The sequence below is a fragment of the Anolis carolinensis genome, chromosome 5 (assembly GCF_035594765.1).
Source record: "Anolis carolinensis isolate JA03-04 chromosome 5, rAnoCar3.1.pri, whole genome shotgun sequence".
NCBI lineage: Eukaryota > Metazoa > Chordata > Lepidosauria > Squamata > Dactyloidae > Anolis > Anolis carolinensis.
Window position 1 is genome coordinate 156,694,697 of NC_085845.1, and position 21,251 is coordinate 156,715,947.

At 38.1% G+C, this 21,251-nt stretch overlaps 1 protein-coding gene across 17 annotated transcripts in view; it reads left to right on the plus strand.

Annotated features, from left to right (window-relative positions):
• nav3 (neuron navigator 3) overlaps positions 1-21,251 on the plus strand; it is a 587,869-nt gene that overhangs the window by 500,844 nt on the left and 65,774 nt on the right. For 13 of the 17 annotated variants that reach the window (XM_016993769.2, XM_062980879.1, XM_016993770.2 and 10 more), the window contains 5 exons: positions 9,261-9,399; positions 10,471-10,744; positions 11,567-12,278; positions 15,618-16,106; positions 19,742-19,783. In XM_016993769.2, the coding sequence (XP_016849258.2) occupies positions 9,261-9,399; positions 10,471-10,744; positions 11,567-12,278; positions 15,618-16,106; positions 19,742-19,783 (1,656 nt within the window). The remainder of the gene's footprint in view (positions 1-9,260; positions 9,400-10,470; positions 10,745-11,566; positions 12,279-15,617; positions 16,107-19,741; positions 19,784-21,251) is intronic. The other 4 variants (XM_062980875.1, XM_062980878.1, XM_062980873.1 and 1 more) reach the window with 3 other exon arrangements.

The following is a 21,251-nucleotide window of genomic DNA, read 5'->3' on the forward strand; positions in this document are numbered from 1 at the left end:
AGGAATGATAAACAAAATAATTGCTTTTGTTTGTTCTTATATTTGTTTTTTGTAGCAGCAAACAATTTATCTAATTAAATCTGTTTTGTGACCCTGAGGTAATACAGAATTTACACTTCAGTGCTTAACATGTTTGAAGATGACAGGTAATGCATTACATTTGCTGTGGAAAAGAATGTAACGTATGAGCCTGATGGCCTTCATGGGCATTTACCTATGAAGACAGAATAGCAATACCAAAATTTATAGCCCTTATAAACTCCAAGAAGGATTCATTGCACTCTCTATGGTTTGATTTTTATGAAGTCTCTGTCATCTTGAATCTGACTAGACAGCCTCATTGCTACTATCTTATGACTCATTAGCAGCCATGCCAAAAACAGGACACTAAAAATGAACAGTGGCTTGGACTTTGTGTCACAGTGAGAGGAACAGCCTTGGCCAGTTTGATGTGCCGATATATTCCAAAGGGTTTTTTAATAGATAAAGTAGTCCTGCTATTTTCTTATCTGTATTGCTTAATGAAATATAAATCAGAAGAATGTTAGTGAATCAGTTATAAAATCATTTTCTTGCTCTAATTCAGCCTGCAAGCTAAATTTAGCTTGCTTTTTAATGAGCGTAGCTGGCTGTGAGTCCAGGCAGCCTGAATTGTTCACCATTTTAATGATCAGTAAAACAGCTCATTTGCTGCTGTCATTGTGCACTTTGCTTTACTGAAATTGTAAAATTGGAAAACTTACTTATTGAACAAAAACTCCTAATGTTCTCCACAAAGCATGGCCAATCCCCTGTAAGGGACATGTGTATGAACTCTTTCCATAAACCTGCTATATTCACAGCAACCATCAATTGGAACTGGCCATTCTGGCTGGAGAATTCTGTGTATTTTAGTCCAAAAAAAAAAAAAAGTACAATTCCCACATTTGGCAAAAAAGTGTTCTGTATTCTATTTTAAAGGCACTTTTATAAGTAATAAAGAAAAATTACTTTCAGTCAAGACAATTATGTTACATGTGAACTTAGAAGGTAAAGTGGAGAACTTCTTTAATGGGTTAAAAGACCATTGAAAATGTTCAAGATAGTAGACGATAATGGAAGTTTGGGGCCCCTGGTGGCACAGTGTGTTAAAGCGCTGAGCTGCTGAACTTGCAGACCGAAAGGTGCCAGGTTCAAATCCCAGGAGCGGAATGAGCGCCCGCTATTAGCCCCAGCTCCTGCCAACCTAGCAGTTCGAAAACATGCAAATATGAATAGATTAATAGGTACCGCTCAAGCGGGAAGGTAACGGCGCTCCATGCAGTCATGCTGGCCACATGACCTGGAGATGTCTATGGACAACACCGGCTCTTCGGCTTAGAAATGGAGATGAGCACCAACCCCCAGAGTCGATCACGACTGGACTTAAAGTCAGGGGAAACCTTTACCTTTTTAATGGAAGTTTAAAAGCCTGTCTCTATTACTGGTGAAAACAGTTAACATCAATTCAGAATCCAAAATCCATATTGTGTTTATCAGTAAGTAAGTAAGTAAACCTTTATTTATATCCCGCTCCATCTTCCCATGGGGACTCAGGGTGGCGCACAACATAAAAGGCAAACATTAAATGCCACAAGAATACAACAATAAATTAAACAATACAAATAGATAATATAAAACATTTAACCCTATAAACAAATCACGTAGAGAGTAATAAAACACATTATACAATATCAATAAAAACAGGGTTAAAACCATATCCATATTTCATTCCTTGTTTCATAGGCTAGATCATCAAACATTTGCCTCTCCAAATGCCTGGGTGCATAGGAAGGTTTTTAGTTGCTTACTAAAAGAGGACAATGCTGGAGCCATTCTGATCTCCTTTGAAGAGAAGGGCCTCTCTCTCGTCCCCCCCCCCCAAAAAAAACCCTGGATTTGAGACGTGGGTGGGACTGAGACGAGGGCCTCCCTTGATGAGCACAGTGTCTGGGTGGGTTCATATGAGGAAAGGTGGCTGGCCAGGTAGTCTGGACCCAAGCCATTTAGGGCTTTAAAGGTAACAGCTGGCACTTTAAATTTTGTCCTGTAGCAAACTGGAAGCCAGTGGAGCTGCTGTAGTTGCTTTCTCCCTGTATGGTGCTCCCATTAGTAACCTGGCTTCTGACCTCTGAGTCAGCTGAAGCTTCAAAGCCCCACATAGAGCATGTTTGCAGTAGCCCAGTCGAGACATAACTAAGGCATGCACTACCATGACCAGGTACAGGCGCAGCTGGCACACAAGTTTTAATTGTGCAAAGGCACTCCTGGCCACCACCAACACCTGAGGCTCCAGGGTCTGTTTGCCCTTATCCAGTCCATTACTGTTGATAGACATCGATTCAGGACCAGAACGGCATTCTTGGTTTTTGGTGGAAATGAGTAATAGGGTAGGGTGTTGTTTGCATAAATATGGCACAAAACTCTGGATGATATCTCCCAGCGGTTTCACGTAAATGTTAAGCCGCATGGGTGACAGAATCGATCCCTGAGGGATCCCATGGACCAAGGGGTTGAACAGGAATCACCAAGCACTGCCTTTTGGATTTGGTCCTCTAAGAAAGAATGGAGTTACTGTAAAACAGTGCCTCCTAATCCCATCCCAACTAGATGACCCAAAAGAATATCATGGTCCTAATACCATGAATACCATGGTATTAGGACAAACAGAAAAGAGTAACATTATCTGTGTAAGCTTTTAAAACATACAGTTTTTCATCAGAAGACGTGTGTACAAAGAATCCTATGCTATCCCACCTGTGGAACTCCCTCCCTAAAGAAATAAAGATGGCCGCTTCTCTCCTCTCCTTCAAAAAATAAATAAAGACTCATATTTGCTCATTAGTATATGGAGAGGAGGAGGATTAGGTAATGAGAGATCAGTACCAGACCTCTGGTTGAGAACTATTGTTGTATTCGGGCTCTGCTAGTCCATGTTGGCCCAGCAGTCATCACTGGCCACACAATCAACTCACATGACTTTGCAAACTTTAGTTGGCCCCTGTAAATCAATATGGATGTCCCATGTTTACATTTTATGTCATGATATAATTTTGTTTGCCCATGTTTTGCTTAATTTGCTGATGTTAAGTTCTAGTTTTACTTTTACATGTGGGATTATTCTGGATTATTTTGCTACCATATGTATGTTTGTTTTTATATTAAGGCATTGAATATTCACCTTTTTGTATGTTGGAATCCATCCTGAGTCCCCCTGGGGAGATAGGGCAGAATATAAATAAAGTTTTATTATTATTTTTTTATTATTATGCTGTGCTGTGCTGTGCTGTGCTGTGCTATGTGTTGGTCCTGATAAAGGTATCACCACTGATTTTGATATTCCTTTTGACTGTTTACCTGGGCAACAGTCTTTATAACAACAAACACTTCAGTTAATCTATTGTCAGTTAAATTATGCATGGGCCTCAAGACCAAGTTTAGTTATATTTAATTTAACTAAACTGAGAATCACATGTGAAGTGAGATGGTTTTAAGTGCATACAGCATGCTTGTATTGTAATGGTGTTGGCTGTGCTAGTTGGAGAATCTAAAAACATCTTTTTCTCAGATCAGTTATTTTCCTCCTATCATGATCAGTACCTGAAAAACAGAAACAAAAATGGCTGTGGGAGAATAGGGCCAATAAGGAAAAAAGTAGAAAGAGAAGAAGATTCAGTGTCTCCTTTTATACCTTAACCACACCTTATTCCTGATTTCCTACATTTACCATTATAGGAAGCTCTTGATAGTAGGACTAGTTCAGTAATTGATCAATTGCCTAGAAAGTGGTGGGTCTCCTCCTCTGGATATCTTCAAAAAGAAACTGGACAGCTACCTGCTTAGATGTTTTAGCAGGGGATCCTGCATTAAGTAAGAGGTTGGACCTGATAGCCCACAGGGTCCTTTTCAATGCTATAGTATGATTTTAAGAACTTAATCAAATGGCCGGGAGGGAAGCAAAGGAAAGTGCTGGAAAGAGTGGAGACCCATCTTACCCCTGTTTTCTCCCGATAAGGGCAATTATGGGGGGTGGCCATCCATCCAAAATCCTTTCCCTGTCTTTTTCCCGCTTTGCCCTGCTTCCCCCTGCTTTCTTGCATTAGGAGACTGGTAACACCTCATTCTTGAAAACAGAGTCTTCTCTCTGTTTTAGCACACTTGCAAGATGGATCCCCACAGATAACCACTGGAAGTGGCAGTGCGTCATGGGATGGCTTCTGTGGGACTCCATTTTGCCAACATGCTATAACAGAGAAAATGGAGAAAAACTCCCGTGTGATGAATTCCTATGTCTTCCAAGTAGTTGGAATGAATGTAATGTGTTTGAATTTTGTTTCCAAGAGCATATGTTTCAGAGAAAGCTGATTAAATCAGGAAGCAGAATTAATGGCACTCTCTAGAGATAATCATTTTATCTTCTTCACAGACAAGTGCTTAAGAAAATTCTTACTTAAGATAATGATGCTTTTTAGCTTGCATAGGAGTGTGAACATTGATGTAGTTCAGGGAATAACAAAGTCTTAAAATCATGAAAGTTGCATTGATTTCTATAAAACAGCAGTTGTTAACATTCCTAAAATGATCAAGTTTCTCTTTTGTAAAGTGTTTCTAATCACCCAGCTCCAACATGTCTGGCTACCTCACAGTGGCATCCAGCTCTTTTAATAGATTGGGAAAGGGAGTGTTGTTCAGGAAACAGCTGTGGGATGAGGCAACAGCTGTTTTTTCTTAGACATCAAGAAGGGTCATAGAAAAAGTTAATGTTGTACACTCAAGTGAAAAGCACCCATTCATACTGTGGAGTTTATCTGCCTTGATGTGGCAGTAATGCACATGAGAGCATACTGCAAATGCTTCATCCAACACTGTGACTGTGCAAGTCAACTTGAAATGATCCAACCCCATTCATCAAGCTGCATGGAACTGACTTTTACTAGTCATCCCTTACTTAAATGAGCCAAGAACCATGTCTGGACTAAGTTATTGCATGAATATTCTTTGGTTTAAAAAAAACCCAAAACTACCCTGAACATGAATAGAATGAATGCAACATTTCTCCTCCAGACAGAATATTAAACACAATTAATGACCGTAATAGATTGTCTGGATCCTGGTACAGATGGTTGGGAATGAGGTGAAAGGGAATTGTTCAGCTTCCGTCTTGTGGCCAAAACATTTCTACAGTTTGCCTGTTTGCATGGAAATATAATTTACAGATCAATACTAAACTATATACTAAATATTTAAAAGCTGGAAAAGAATTAAATCTCATGATAACAGCAAGCTTAAATAATCCCCTTCTGTGAAATCTTTACCAAATGGAGAATTTCTTCATGCATGTTGGAAAAGCAAGAACCGGATGGGTCTCAGTGGAAACAGTTCATGAGGAGTTTGCTGCTTTTGCTATCCGGCAAAACCCCAAATAATGTTGATAGCTAGAAAAAAGGGAGCACTGACTTCCAGTATTTGGGTGCAAAGGTTTTGATAATGGGAAAGCCCTGATAGTTCAGAATATTAATGTTAATTTTGTTGTTGTATGTGATGAAGTAGACTTGAGTCTATGAAAGCCTATCCTATCAATCTCTTTCTCTGAGTTAGTTCAAAGATGCTGCAAGATCCCTTTACATATTCATCCTGTTAAAGTATATTGTTTTCTTTCAAGCAAACCAATTGTAACCCAAGGATTTGAGATATACACAAGAAGTATTTAGTTGTGTTACATTTACAGTTTCTTGAAGCTTCAAAAACTGTATTTAAAACATGAATGAGAATATATTGATCTGGAGTAAGAATGAATAGGGACTATTGATTTGTAAGCTCATATAAAAGAGAAGTAATTTTTAAAGGATGTGTAGAAAATAATTGATCATACGGTTAATTTATATGCATCTAGACAGGAGACATTTTTCCATATTTAAAAATAGTGAAAAAATTTATATCGATATAAATAGCTGAGAATGTCCAATGATTAGCAATTTAATGCTGGCCAAGTCCAGTCAAACTCAATATATTGATTCCAAATATGTTAGAAAATTGCTGAATCAGTAGAATATTTATGTTCCGTAGCACTATAGTTCTGTGATTAGAAATTGTACCTTTTATTTGAAAATATGTAATTTTATATGAGATTGGACTATAATTATGTATCCCAGAATGTACTGTTAAAATTAAGATCAGTTGTGGAAAGTGAAAGATTGTGTTCATTATTACAGATTAACTCTCCCCAGTCACTAGGCATTAAAAGGTAGATGGGAACTTTTCATTCCGTGGGAACAAAGAGTGATGTTAAATTAACAGGTGTCTCAAATATAAAAATGTGAAGGTTTGGGGCTGGTTTATTTATTTTTCCCTTGGGGAATCAATGAACAAAACACTTTTTCCCCCAGATTTTATTTCTTAAAAATCTTTTGTAAATTTTCTGGATTTTTTTTTTTTTTTGGCTAGGGCTACACATTTTTACCCATATTTTAAAGAATACAATTACAGAAATATTGATATACACCTTGTTTTCATATAGACTAGGAAATGAAGGGAATGTAGAAATCATTTATTAAGAAAGATATTTCAGGTTAGAGGGGGAAAATAGGCTAGTAACCAATAGCATTGTTTACAATAGTATTATTGAAAGTCTGGTTTTATATGGCGTGCAGGGTCAGACATAATGTTCCTTTCCACTATACTGTTGTTCAAGCATGAATTTGAATTCCCTTCCAGGGCAGGACAATCAGAATTTATTAAAGAGATGGCATGGATGATATCCAGTATTAAAATTTGACTACAAATGTGCAACTGATAAATGCAATGGAACCCATATATCATTTTCTTCTTTTAATGATATTTAAGCCATAAACCTGATTATGTGTAATTGACTTTAACTCAGTTTGATATTTGTAACTAAAAATTGAGCACACTATAAAATCTGGGGTGTGCAGATCTTCATTTTTGAATTGTAAGTCATATGTAATTCATAAGTTTTGTATATACGAACAGATATTTAAAAACACAGGAGGCAAAAACCTAAGAATCAAAGCTCGCCCAATTCTTTTTCATTTGAATTCTGTAATTCTCGGAAACCTATCAAAGTCACTTTCATTTTCAGCACAAGCGAAGCAAAGCCCAAAAGGCTGCCATTCCTCTTTAAATTAAGAAGAGATAGGCTGCCTCTTCCCTTAAAGAGAGGAAAGCAGCAGGGCGAAATGAACTGAGTGAGCTGGGAAAGAGACTGAGAGAGCACAGAATTCTGGAAAATGTAGTTTGGGAAGACGAGGAGCCCTATGGCAGAAAATTCAAAAGGCCCTGTCCTATACTACATTTTCCAGAATTCTGCTCAGCATTAGCAAGACCAAATAGGGGAGAGATTTGTCCCTCCTACCAGCAGCCAGCCAGAGGTCCAATAAATTGTTGAAACTGCAAAGAGGACTGAGTGATACTTCAATACTAGTAAGTAAATCTGTCCTGGGCTGGGAAGAAATCCCTAAATTGAAGATCTATTGGTTAAAGACATTCAATAAGATACCTGTTGTGGCTTTTCTTTCAATTAAAAAAACACTTTTATCAAACTTAAAATCCCAAAAATCAGTAAATGTATGAATATTTCTGAAACTTGGGGGCAATGATCCCTTTATATCTTGTGCCATTGTATCAAACATTAAAAGAGATAGCTCTTGTATTTTTTTAAATGTTGTTTGTATACACTTTGAAAATTCCCCAAAAATCTGTGATGGCTGAAACATTTTGAAACTTGATGGGCTAACTGTGGTAATTGTATATGTGGTAATTTGCTATAATTGTAGCAAATTTTCATGCCAATATATCTAACAATGAGGGAGAAAGGAGCCCCTGAAGTTTTCCCATTGGCACAATTACTTAACGAAAGGTATCGCGAAAGTAATTAACTCATTATAGTTATAATATGGACCCTGTCCAATATCGTAAACACTTTAGAAATTATATTTTCCCAACACTAATTTCATAATGAGTATTGATACTTTTATTTCATTGATTGCACAGGCCTAATAAAAATATATGGTTTAAATCAGAAATAATTTGAGAAAACCCTAACGTCTGGAAAAATTCTAGTTTCTTGGTTTAGGAAGAAGCATTAATGTAATGCTTAGTATCAATAAGGTAAAAATGAAAAAGTAACATGAAGAGATGAAAAATGATTTTTTCAAGTTTTATATGCAATATTTTTTTTTTCAAATGGGACACCACTATTAATATAACAATTAAGTTCATAATATTCACAAGTATATCCATCACACTGAAATCTGTCATGTTAGCTGCAGTGGAATGATGAATTTTAACAATGGTTACTGTGAGTGTTTTCCAAACTTATTTCTTAGGATACGAATTTTCACCAGTGGCTTCTGCTTGGGAATTGGACACAACTATGTTAACTGGGTTTTCTTATTTATTATCATATCATTCTATTTCAGATGGAATAACCACTTTCCACCTTTTTCACCAAAGATGAAAGTTTGAAGTAGTTGTTCTTTGGCAGGAAAAAAATGTATGAGGAATCTTAAGAACAAGTTTTTACATACAAAAATAAAGGAGATGCAGAATATAGGAAATAGCAGATATCTTAACATTTCCAGGAGAAACCAAAGAAATAGCTTTAAAATCCATACGATTGCTGGATGGAGGGTTAGGTTGATCTTGTGTAAGTTGTGCAAGTGTACTGAAAACATGCAATTATTATTCTCATTCTATCTGTATAATCTCATTGCTGCAAAAGTTCACTCTTCAGGCGTAGTTGACGTAATTGAATCTACCACCTAAAACATAAATTGGCCTTGATAGTTAGCTTAACTATAGCCAAAAGAAATATTTCTTTTATTTTTCTTTCCCTCAGAAATTCATTGAAGTGCTTCAAGCTGATAATAAAGTTTAGGTTGGTTTAATGAATCCCCTCTGGCAGTGAGCTGAATGTGGTTGCAGTGGACCATGAAGCAGGGTGCTCTATCAACTGCTACCTGGTCTTGCTAAAAATTGAAATTGGATTTTTGAAGGACCTCTCCATCTTCACTGACTGAGCTACTAGCAAGGCGTTTTTTTGCAATAAATGAATTGTTAATTAGCAGTGCCTTTAAAAAACATAATGGTATATTCGTCGGAATGGTTTAATTTTTTTTAGCCCTACCAAAAGCAACTGGTAGCAAGCTTATTTATTATTCTGTCTTTACATGGGAGTAATTTAATGAAATGCTAATTCTTTCTCCTTTTTACTTCTCTTACAGCTGGGACGACAGTAGCTCAGTTAGCAGTGGCCTCAGTGATACTTTGGATAACATCAGCACTGATGACCTGAACACTACATCATCCATCAGCTCTTACTCCAATATTACTGCCTCTTCAAAAAAGAATACACATTCCCATGTAGGTTATTTTGAATTTTCTCTTTTTTATCTGAACAAGAATGATGAGCCTGAACAGCTGCTTCAGCTGGCAATTGCACATGCTAACTTATCTCTCCCAGTTTTTACTTGTGTTTGTCCTATCCAATTTTATTTTTATGCCTTCATTTGTAATAACTATACTGTATGTCCTCAATCTCACCCAGTGCAACATGATATCTATTTTACCAATCCCATGATATAGGACTGTCATAAAACCATAATGAAACTGTTAATTGAATCAAGGCAAGCAAGTGCCACCTTCTGTGTATGTATCTTCATCTATCAGAAAGGACAACCTATTTCCCAATCAAGGCCTGTGGAGAGTAGTAAACACTGCTGGAGTTTAATGACACCATCAAAGTTTCTATTGATCACAGCATGGAATTTCCAAGAATCCAAAATGATGTTCTGCACTGCATTATGTGTGTGGGCTTCTGTTAAAACTATAAAGGTATCTGGTTTGTGGCATATCATACTCCTGTCTCATATCCTCCAGATGAAAACCAGGACCATGTGGTTGAACAACATCAAAGTAGAGTCAAAAGTATGTAGCCAGGATACAAGATAGCAATATATATTAATGAAAGAAATTAAGTAGGGAAACCCTTGGATTTATGTACTGATTCTAAGAAAGTGTGAAACCTAGTGTGAGAAATTTTAAGTTGTAAAAAATTATAGGCAATTATTTGAGGGCATCTTGGACAATACTGCTGTTCTAATCAAAATGGCTCAGGATCAGAAAACAAAAAATCCCAGAACACATCATTTTTTTTAAAAAAAATCCCTGTTGATGCTGTTAAATTAGTGCTTTTCCTAGTTTTATAATCTGTAATAAATTCTCATATGATTACTCCTTTAGCATCAGTAGAAAAATGTAATATGTTGTGATAATTAATGGAAGAAGATTGTTTCTCAGATTCCATTAGTTCAAATCAAGAAATCTATTAAAATAGAATACTTGTTTCTTTTTTCTAATGACTGTAACTTTCTCACTATAAAGAATGAGAGAGAAAACGCAATTTCTGAATAATAATATCTGTATTTTTCATAGCTGAAGACTGATTCAGAGAAACGTTTGGTCACAGATGGAGAATCATGGGGTAGCAGCGAAGAACTGAAGAAGCCTGAAGAAGATTTCGACAGCAATGTCGACAGCAGTGGGAAATGGAAGAGCCATCCCACTGGACTGCTTGAAGATGCTGAGAAGGGAGGGCAGAAAAACCCTCTGTCTGTCTCTCAGACAGGCTCTTGGAGAAGAGGCATGACCGCACAAGTAGGAACATCATCCAGACACAAAACAGGAACAAGTACTCTCAAAACACCCGGTAAGGAAGGAGTTCAACAATTCTGCATGTGTTTCTAAAAATGCCCCAAGCCATTATCCTCATAATTAGAACCTAAGAGTGGGTTAAGAAAAAAATAATAATCCATGTCATATCGTTTGTTTTGGAACAAGGAAAGTCCACAATGGGAATTAAGTATTTGTTATGTAGATGATTGCTTTAATTTATTTCAAAAGCCCAGAGCTGTCAAGATCACCCAGAATCTAATGCAGAGGTTCTCAACCTGTGGGTCCTCAGGTGTTTTGGCCTACAACTCCCAGAAATCCCAGACAGTTTACCAGCTGTTAGGATTCCTGGGAGTTGAAGCTAAAACATCTAGGGACCCACATGTTGAGAACTACTGGTCTAATGCCTTCAGGGTATTTAAACCCACAGGTTGAGAACCACTGGTCTAATGCCTTCAGAGTATTTAAGCCAGGTATAAATATATTTTGTGTGTTTTTAATTTAATTTAATTGCAGTCACATTATAGGAGTTGAAAGGATTTTGAGTGTGAAGAAGGCATGCAGCCAGTTCCAGGCAATGTAATGTTAATGGTAGGAAGCATGAGAAAGCAAGGAGTATCCAGTAAATCAACTAAATTTCTTAGACAAATTGTGGCTACTGAGATGTCAGCACATTCTGGTTTCTTTTTCTTTCTTTTTTTCCCCATCACTCATTCTGACTATTGATTGAGGTAAAACAATCTTCTCCGTATTTCTCAAAAATAAAAAAACACAAATCTCTTAATCTGGATGCATGCACATGTTACTGAAAATGTATTGACACAACATGGATTATTCCTGAAGCTGTCCTCTTTGGTAGGAAAAACAGATGATGCAAAGGCTTCAGAAAAAGGCAAAACTCCCCTTAAAGGAACTTCTATTCAACGTTCCCCTTCAGATGCAGGTAAAAGCAGTGGAGATGAAGGGAAAAAACCTCCTTCAGGCATCAGCAGATCAACAGCAACAAGTTCCTTTGGTTTCAAAAAAGCTGGGGTCAGCTCTTCAACAATGATCACAGCAAGTGGCGCAACTATAACAAGTGGGTCAGCAACTTTAGGAAAAATGCCCAAGTCTGCTGCTATTGGTGGAAAGTCAAATGCAGGGAGGAAAACCAGCCTAGATGGTTCACAGAATCAAGATGATGGTGTATTGCACGTGAGCTCAAAGACCACCCTGCAGTACCGAAGTTTGCCACGTCCCTCAAAATCAAGTACCAGTGGGATTCCTGGTAGAGGTGGGCACAGATCCAGCACCAGTAGCATTGATTCCAATGTTAGCAGCAAATCTGCTGGGGCAACTGCCACCAACAAACTGAGAGAGCCCACCAAGATTGGCTCAGGACGGTCCAGTCCAGTTACCATCAACCAGACAGACAAAGAGAAAGAAAAAGTGGCAGTATCCGATTCTGAAAGTGCATCATTGTCCAACTCTCCAAAATCAAGCCCAACCTCAGCAAATGCCTGTGGAACAACTCCAGGCCTCAGGCAGCCAGGCTCAAAATACCCTGACATTGCATCGCCCACATTCAGAAGGTAAGACTTTTCCTATGGAAAGTAATTTCTACTCATACTTGAGAGGTGAGAGGGTGTATTTGTTTTTCTGAGTTTGAATGAGAACGGTAATATTTCAATACAGGCATATAAGTGAAAGCAAACAGCATGAAATGTTAAATGCCCCAACAGCAAATGTATTGCCCCATGTGTGATTTTCACTGTGGCCCTTTCTAACAAAGGTGGATTTGGCCACTGTGGTCCATGCCTTAATGATTTCCCAGATAAAGACAGCATTTCCTTGCTCTTCTACAACTTAAAAAATCCCAAACCCATCTCTCTTCTTCTTCTTCTATACATCTTTTCCAAATTTCATGCAGCCAACTAATCAAGCAGTGGTTACCACTCTAACTATGAAAAATGGCATTTTACCATATTATTAAAACATTTTGTCCAGTGACAAGTATTTTTTCATTTACCATTTTTGTAAGATACTTTGTTCAATGGAAAATAGAATTCAAAAAGCCCAGTATCATTTCTCTGCAATGATATCTGTAAGGCAACTTCCATATAAGCCTATCTAGAATTTGATATCTTTATGGGAGACCCTGTATTGTGTACTACAACCATGGCAGGCTAGGTTGATGAATACATAAGGCAGGGAAGCACCTCAGTTGTGAAGCTCAGACTGACTATATCTACTGAATTGCAACAGGAAGTTGACACTGTATAGTTTCATATGGCCTTTTGACTCCAACTGTTTTAATCATGTCTTTGTTATAAGACTTTCTCCATATGTGTTTTTCTGACCTAGTTTTACTTCCACTTAATACTGGTAGCCACTATATAACGACAACTTTGTCACTGACTGTTATGGAAATTTCAGCAGATTTTCTGGCTTCATTAAACTGCTCACCCAAGCCTCCAGAATCCCTCCTCCAACTGTTATGAAAACTAATCATACATTATCTTGATAAGCATCCTCTATGCAAAGAGTAGAGAAGCTGTGGCCAGCAGATGTTACTTACTTCCAGTATCTATTCGCTTCTGCCAGCATGCTCAAGGCCAAGAATTATAACAGTTCTAGTCCAAGAATATCTGGAGGAAACAATTTTTCCCACCACTTAGATTTTTATTTCATAAAATAAAATCCTCTATTTAATTTACACATATAGTCACACACAGGAGCCCTGGTGGTGCAGTGGATTAAACTGCTGAGATGCTGAACTTTCTGACCGAAAGGTCGGCAGTTCAAATCTGAGGAGTGGGGTGAGCTCCCGCTGTTAGTCCCAGCTTCTTCCAACCTAGCAGGTCGAAAACATGCGAATGTGAGTATATCAATAGGTACTGCTCCAGTGGGAAGGTAATGGTGTTCCATGCAGTCATGTTGGCCACATAACCTTGGAAGTGTCTACAGACTCTTTGGCTTAGAAATGGAGATGAGCACCACACCCCAGAGTTGGACACGACTGGACTTGATGTCAGGGGAAAACCTTTACCTTTGCCTAGGTTCACACACACACTAAAATAATGATTCCAACAAAAGGAGAATTGATCTCAAAAAACTTACTAGTAACATGATATCTTCAAAGCGTTAATTATCAGTTCACTTATTTTTTTTTATTTGTGCAAAGTAATCATTTGACTATTCTGGGAAACAACTAACAAGTATGCCTCTGGCAAAGTAATATGTGACAGTCTCATGTCATTGCAACTCTGTTGCCTTAAAAACATAAATGTGAAAATTACAAGCATCACATGTGGCTGAATTTAAAATTACAGGCATTTTCCATGCGGCTTAGTCAAAAACCTGCACATAGTTGGACACCCAATTTTGGGGACTCTGAAAGAGGACCCACCAGCTGTCCTGAAAGGAGAAAGGACCAGAGGCGGAACTAAATCCAGTCTTGAACAGCTGGTGGATGTCATTCTAACTGGGACTACAGCAGCATAGCTGTGGGCTAAGAAGTCTCATGCAGAAGAGCTGTTTACATATACAGTTTCCCACTCCATCCCTCTAGGAAGAGGCACCTGGAACTCTGTATCCACAGGCACAGGGCTGTCACCCTAGGCTGAATTAAAGCTGGAAAAGGTTGCTTTTTGAAAGCTACAATTTTCAGTAGAGTTCTTCCCAAACCATCTGGGTTATTCTGGCAGTTGGAGTCCAAAATCGAAAAAAGAAACTTTCCCCAACTTCTTAACTAGGACGGTATGCTTTAATATGTTTACATGAAAGAACTTTCTTCCTTTAACAGTACTTTACAAAAAAGTGAAAGGATTTCAGAGAACAAACAGTTAAAATACAACCCCCCGCCCCCATTATAACATTCCATTAATAACTCGTGTTATAGGCACAGTAAACTGGATTTCAGTAATGAAAAGAAAAACACTAAAGTGATGTCTTGTTTATTTCTAATGTGAGAGTAGGCGTTAATCCAACTTGTTTTATATTTCTGTTTAACATCTGGATATTGAAATTTACTGAACTTAGCCACTGTGGAATATATATTCAAGACATAATTCCCTCCAAATCCATAAATCTACTTAGTACATTACTTTTCTGAAACAAAGCCAATGCTGCCCTCTTGTGGCCAAATGCCAACATAATTCTTTTCAATGATATTATCTGGCTTCCCCATTTTGTTAATATTCTGCAGTGTCACCTTTAGTTTTTTAAGACATTATGTTATTAATTCAGAAAATACCATCTGTCTTTGGATCATAATAATGTAAAATATTTCATCATCTTTAGAAGTGGAAATGTTACAGCCTTAGAAAAGAAAGGTATATTCAGAATATACTGTAGCATGTGATACCTGCCAACATTCCTCCAGTATAGTTCAAACATGTTTTGCCATTTCCATTTTTTTTTGCATATTAGGAAATTTAATTTCCTAATATGCACAATTATTTTTTTCCGCACATTAGGAAAGGAGATCAAGCTGGTATCTCGCATATTGAAAATAGGAAAGAAAACAGTATTTTTGAATGTGAAAAGAATTTGTGAGCAGCATTTGGCTCTGAGATGCTGATAATTTCACAATAACACGTCTTGGTTGTAGAAAGCATTGAACTAATTGCTGGATTTGGGTGAAAGTTTAATCTTTTTATGCAATCATATAACAAGGGATTGTTGTGCTTTTAAACTCCATGGGAAAGTCTGTACCTCTTAGAGGACAAATCATTAGTGGATGCTTTGAAATTGTAAAATAAGTATATTACAGTAAAGTAGGATTTAAGTAGATTTGATTGTGAGAAGCAAATTAATAGGGGACACAGGGTATTATGTTGGCTGTTTTAATAATGTGTGTTCCTTGGATTTCGGGCTTTTAATATGTGAAGCTTTGGCTGCTAGTGCTGACACAGTTTGTTTGCTTATAGGTTGTTTGGTGCTAAAGCGAGCAGCAAAACTGCCCCTGCACCAAATACGGAAGGGGCGAAATCCACATCTGCAATGCCCAGCCCTAGCACCACGTTGGCTCGGCAAGGCAGCCTGGAATCTCCGTCTTCAGGTACAGGTAGCATGGGCAGCACAGGCGGGCAGAGTGGCAGCAGTAGCCCCCTTTTCAGCAAACCTTCGGACTTAAACACAGATGTTGTAAGTTTAAGTCACTCCTTGGCTTCTAGCCCAGCCTCAGCCCACTCCTTCACATCAGGCGGTCTTGTGTGGGCTGCTAACCTCAGCAGTTCCTCTGCTGGCAGTAAGGATACACCGAGCTACCAGTCAATGACTAGCCTCCACACGAGCTCTGAATCCATTGACCTCCCTCTCAGCCACCATGGCTCCCTCTCAGGACTGACCACAAGCACTCAAGAGGTGCAGAGCCTGCTCATGAGGACTGGCAGCGTGAGATCTACCCTTTCCGAAAGGTGAGTTTATGATGGAGAGAAGTGTCTTGTACCTAAGGCACAAAAATCAAAGCAGCCAGAAAGATATCTTTGAATGTGCCTTGAGGCAGTCATGTTATCAAACTATGAAAAAGGTCTTCAGTATAACGTGCTGTTGAAGGCTTTCACGGGTGGAATTACTGAGTTGCTGTGAGTTTTCTGGGCTGTATGGCCATGTTCCAGAAGCATTCTCTCCTGATGTTTCACCCACATCTATGGCAAGCAACTCTGAGGATGCCTGCCATAGATGTAGGTGAAACATCAGGAGAAAATCTGGAACATGGCCATAACAGACCGGAAAACTCACAGCAACCCAGTCTTCAGTATCTTTTGTGGGGCAGTGGCAGCTCATGCCTTCCATATCAATGGGTCCACTCAATCCACACTGGGTTTTCTGAACTTTAAAGAAGCAATCAAAGATGGAATATTGCCTTCCCACCTCTGACAGGGCTTTTAAATTCAGAACTAAACTTCTGAATGGACTAAAACTGACAAGAAAGCCATAAGTCCTACTGGTATAAGGAGAGTCCATCCATTTCTCTATTTATGTCTCATTTAATTTATTTATTTACTTATTTGCTACTGTAGCCCTACATTTTCACTGCTCACACTTAAACTATCTAGTTTCTATCTTTGTACTCAGTTCTTTTTTTATCCTCTTTTAGGGAAGCGCTGAAAAGTACATTGATTTTGCTGGAATTAAGTTTAGTTATGTTGGAATTTTTGAAATCAAAGAAGCAAGAAGTTTGTTCTTGCTCTTGAAATGATGCAATTAATCACTGAAAATACATATTTATTAGAGTAATTAAAAACAGAATTTCATAGTTCAATTAATAGCAAAACATTTTGGCTTCTGCCTTCTTGAGCTGATTAAAATAAATGTGAACTTGTAACCAAGGTGGAAACTTAGACCACTCCATCCAACTCTCTCTCTTTCTCTCTCTCCTTAGATATAGACATAGAGAGAGAGAGAGAGAGAGAGTTTTAAGTGGTGATGATAGTAATCACTAATAGCCATGATAACACCACTATCTATTCTCCACATTTCTTCCGTCCTCCCACTGCTGTCATTTCCTCTGTGTTGGACAGGAGAAAACACCAAAAGGCAAGAGCCTATTCATTGAATAAATCTGTTGTATGGTTCATTCAGTGAATTCATCAATTCCTGGCACCTTAACATACCCTGTGTGTTAGATCATCCATCCACTCTAACATTTTAACTGAGGTTCCTATATCAGTGGCTAAAGTTGTAAGGGATTCCTGGTCTAATCAGTGCTTCATATCTGAATGAGGTGTGTTAATTTATAATGTGCCCACAATATATCAGCTTGCAAATTCTGTTAATTGTGGAGTTGCCACAAACCCCTATTAGCCAAGAAGACCATAAAATAATGGGGTTTTTTTTTTACTTTGTCAGAACAAAATCTGACTCAGTCATCCCAGGCCTTCATGTTGCAAACAGTATAGTCTATTAGGCATGTTATTTGGATTTTTTTCTATGTGAGAGAATGACAGCATTACTGGATCATTCTTATAAAGTGAAGATGATAACAGCATTTTTTTCTGAGCAGAAGCACAGCAGTTAGCAAAGCAGCATATCAGCACATCCATATGTTTAGTTGATTGTAACTCAGAGAGTTTTGATGCCTTGTAATGGAAGTGTTCTACTGGTATCTGACAAGAAGACAGAAACAGCATTGGTGATTCATAATTTAATGGTGAGGGCCTTTTCAGTGAGCTATGACAAATTTGACAACTTCCATCACACAGCCAAAGCATTAAAGACTGCATGCCCTCAAGCAAAGTTTACATTCTAATCCCACAGAAGACCACAACATTTTCCAGTTTTCCCAGCTGCTTCTGCTGTCTGCAAAATTCACTATCCCATTTTCAGTGCTCTAGTAGCTTTGTGGGTATTTTTTGGATATTTTATAAGCAATAATAATAATAATAATAATTTATTTATAATCCACCCTCGCTTCCCGAAGGGACTCAGGGCAGTTCAGCAATCTCCATGGATGCACACACCGGTAGCATAGTCAGCATCAGGTGTAGCATTGAGTTTTCCAACCTGTTACCTTCTGGCATAGTCTGTTCCGCTCAGCTTGTCATTCCTTTTTGTATGAAATCACCAACCTACTCCAGAAAAAGTGTGCTCTGATCTACACAGGGAGGAACTAAACATTTGTCTGCAGTGACCCATGGTGTTCGACCTGACTAACAATCTAAGTCATTCAATGGCTGCCTTGCATATGTGAATGCTGAGTAAGACTCATTTCTCATTAATATGTGTGCCATCATTATTACATGCATCCCCTAAACCTTTCCGTCATTCTCACAAAAGTAGGTGGAAGCCAAACAAAGGTGAATAAGATAGGTTCTATGAGGGTCTATGAGGACCATCTAGTCCAGTGGTTCTCAATCTGTGGGTCCCCAGGTGTTTTGGCCTACAACTCCCAGAAGCCCCATCCAGTTTACTAGCTGTTAGGATTTCTGGGAGTTGAAGGCCAAAGCATCTGGGGACCCACAGGTTGAGAACCACTGTTCTAGTTCAACCCCTTGCCATGCAGGAATACACAAAACACTCCAGGATGATGTCCTTCCAAACGTCTTTAAAAAATCTCCAAAGATGGATGACCCACTACTAAGGCAATCTATTCCTTATAATCTGAGCAATGGCATAATGAAACACAGCCCTGCACTACAGTGTAGTAGTGAGAAAGATGACATTTGTAAAGTACAGTTCAAATCTTTCCTTCCATGTTTGAAAGTAGATATATGCACCCAAGCAGAGATTCTGCTGAATCCTTGGAAATACTGGTGAAGGGCATAGCTAGCAGATCAGTCACTATTAGGAGTGGGACCCTCAGCAGTTGTCCAAACCACTTTTAAAATTTAACATCTTCAAAATAACTAATAACACGTGATAAATATTTGTGACATGGAGCACATCTACACTGACTACTTACGTCAGTTTCAGACCTGTATTGAATAAAATGGTTTTGCTGTGCACATAATTGCATACCAGATCCTAGAATCAATTTGAGGCCTGAATGTTGATTACATAAACCACAGAGTACTGATGCACATTAAGGGTTTTTTTTTTTGTTGCATGCTTTTGTGGGTTTTCGTTGCCTAGCCACTGCAGTTTGATGCTAGCTTTGAAGTGCATTGAATGGCCTGTGTAGATGGGGCCTTAGAGAATCTCTTCAATGCTCAGGGGAATAATATTTAAGGAAGGAAATCAAAATAGCACAGGAAACTGGAAAGTGGTTAAGTGCCCAAAGTTCAGTCTGAATGATTCTAAGAAAGAGTTGAACAGTTCAAATTCCCTGATAACTAGGGATAGTAAGGAGAATATGGTTAATGGTTATGGATATTGATGTATCTTCTCTGTCTGCAGAAAAACTTGATTATCCCTTTCTTAGAAAGAAAGGGAAAGCCAATACTTGCAAGGTTTTTCATACTTTGATTTTTTTCTTCTGTGGGATATATTTTAAAGCATACTTTAAAATAACTCCAAATATATTTTATTATTTAAAATACTATTTTTAGAACTTTAGTTTTGAAGCATTCCTTTTACTGTGTGTCCTTAGGGGTTTTCTTTGTTTTAACAGCATGCAGCTTGACAGAAATACACTACCCAAAAAGGGATTAAGGTATATGATGTTTTTCAGCATGACTGCTGTTTCTCTGTTATTCTGTAACCCTTTTCTATAATATTTCATTCTTTTCCTGTTGCTGTGTACCCTGTTTTTTGAAGAACACAATACAACTCCAATTTATTCTGAGCAATCCTTTAAAAATGTTCTCTTTCATTCTGGAACAACTGAAATTGCTTGTCTATTGTATTAATTGTGATTTTGCATTTCTAACTAATTCAAGTTCTCTGTTCATATTGGAAGATTCAAATTGTTGCAAATGTATATCTTCAAAATCTTTCGGAACCAAATCCAATAACAATATTTTTGTGGGGTTTTGCCAAAAAAAATGCCCACACCCAAATTTTGTGCAGAATAAATCATGAACTGCAAATAGGTAAAGGTAAAAGTTTTCCCCTGTCATTAAGTTTAGTCGTGTCATCTCAGGAGGATGGTGTTCATCTCCTTTTCTAAGCTGAGGAGCCGGCATTGTCCATAGATGCCTATAAGATCATGTGGCCAGCATGACTACATAGAACACCATTACCGTCCTGCCACAGTGGTACCTATTGATCTACTTACATTTGCATGTTTTCGAACTGCTAGGTTGGCAGAAGCAGGGGCTTCTCACCCCACTCCCCAGATTCAAACCACCAACCTTTTGGTCAGCAAGTTCGCCAGCTCAGCAGTTTAACCCACTGTGCCACCAGGGGCAAATAGTGTTCAAAAACTGCAGTTTTCATACTCTTTTTCATATCAGGAAGAAAATTGTGAAATACCCTTTGCTTCCTTTGAGAGAGAAATTAGCAAAGAATGATATCCCAACTAAACAAAATTTAACAGTCATAGAACAACAATACCTTTATTGGGCAATCAAAATACACACATATGTTTTTGAAGCTCCACTGCTGCCTTCATCAGACAAAGATATTAAAAATCATACAAAACAAGAAATGCAATTATGCTAGAATCACTTAATGTACATTTCATCTCAGAAGTTCCTTCTGCTGTCAGTTAAGATGGTCTGGAGAGATCTCAGTGCGGACAGCAGCCATTCCCCTTCGTGCTCCTGTGGGAACTAGGCACTAGGTAATACAATTTCAACTCCATTAGCAACATAAAGGTAACTTCCCTTTACCACATGTCTATGTTTCTTGCCATCCTACAGACTGATGCCCTCTAAAATGGTACCTCTTATCCAAATCAGAGTTACTATATTTCTGCAACTTTGGTCTTATTCACACTGAATTAGTATAAGTATTACATTGCCTAATACCACCAGCATGGATATTTTCAGGGAGGAGGAATAGAAGCCCTTTTTGTTCCACTTGTACTGTAACAAACTGAGTTGCCACTCTACTGATGCAGCAGTTTAAGTTGGGGTTAACAAGAGTGTTTGGAAATTAAAATGTGAAAAATTGTTCTCAACTTCCATTCTTGCCTAATATTTTATTGTTTTTTTAAAACCCTTGGACAGTAATGTTGG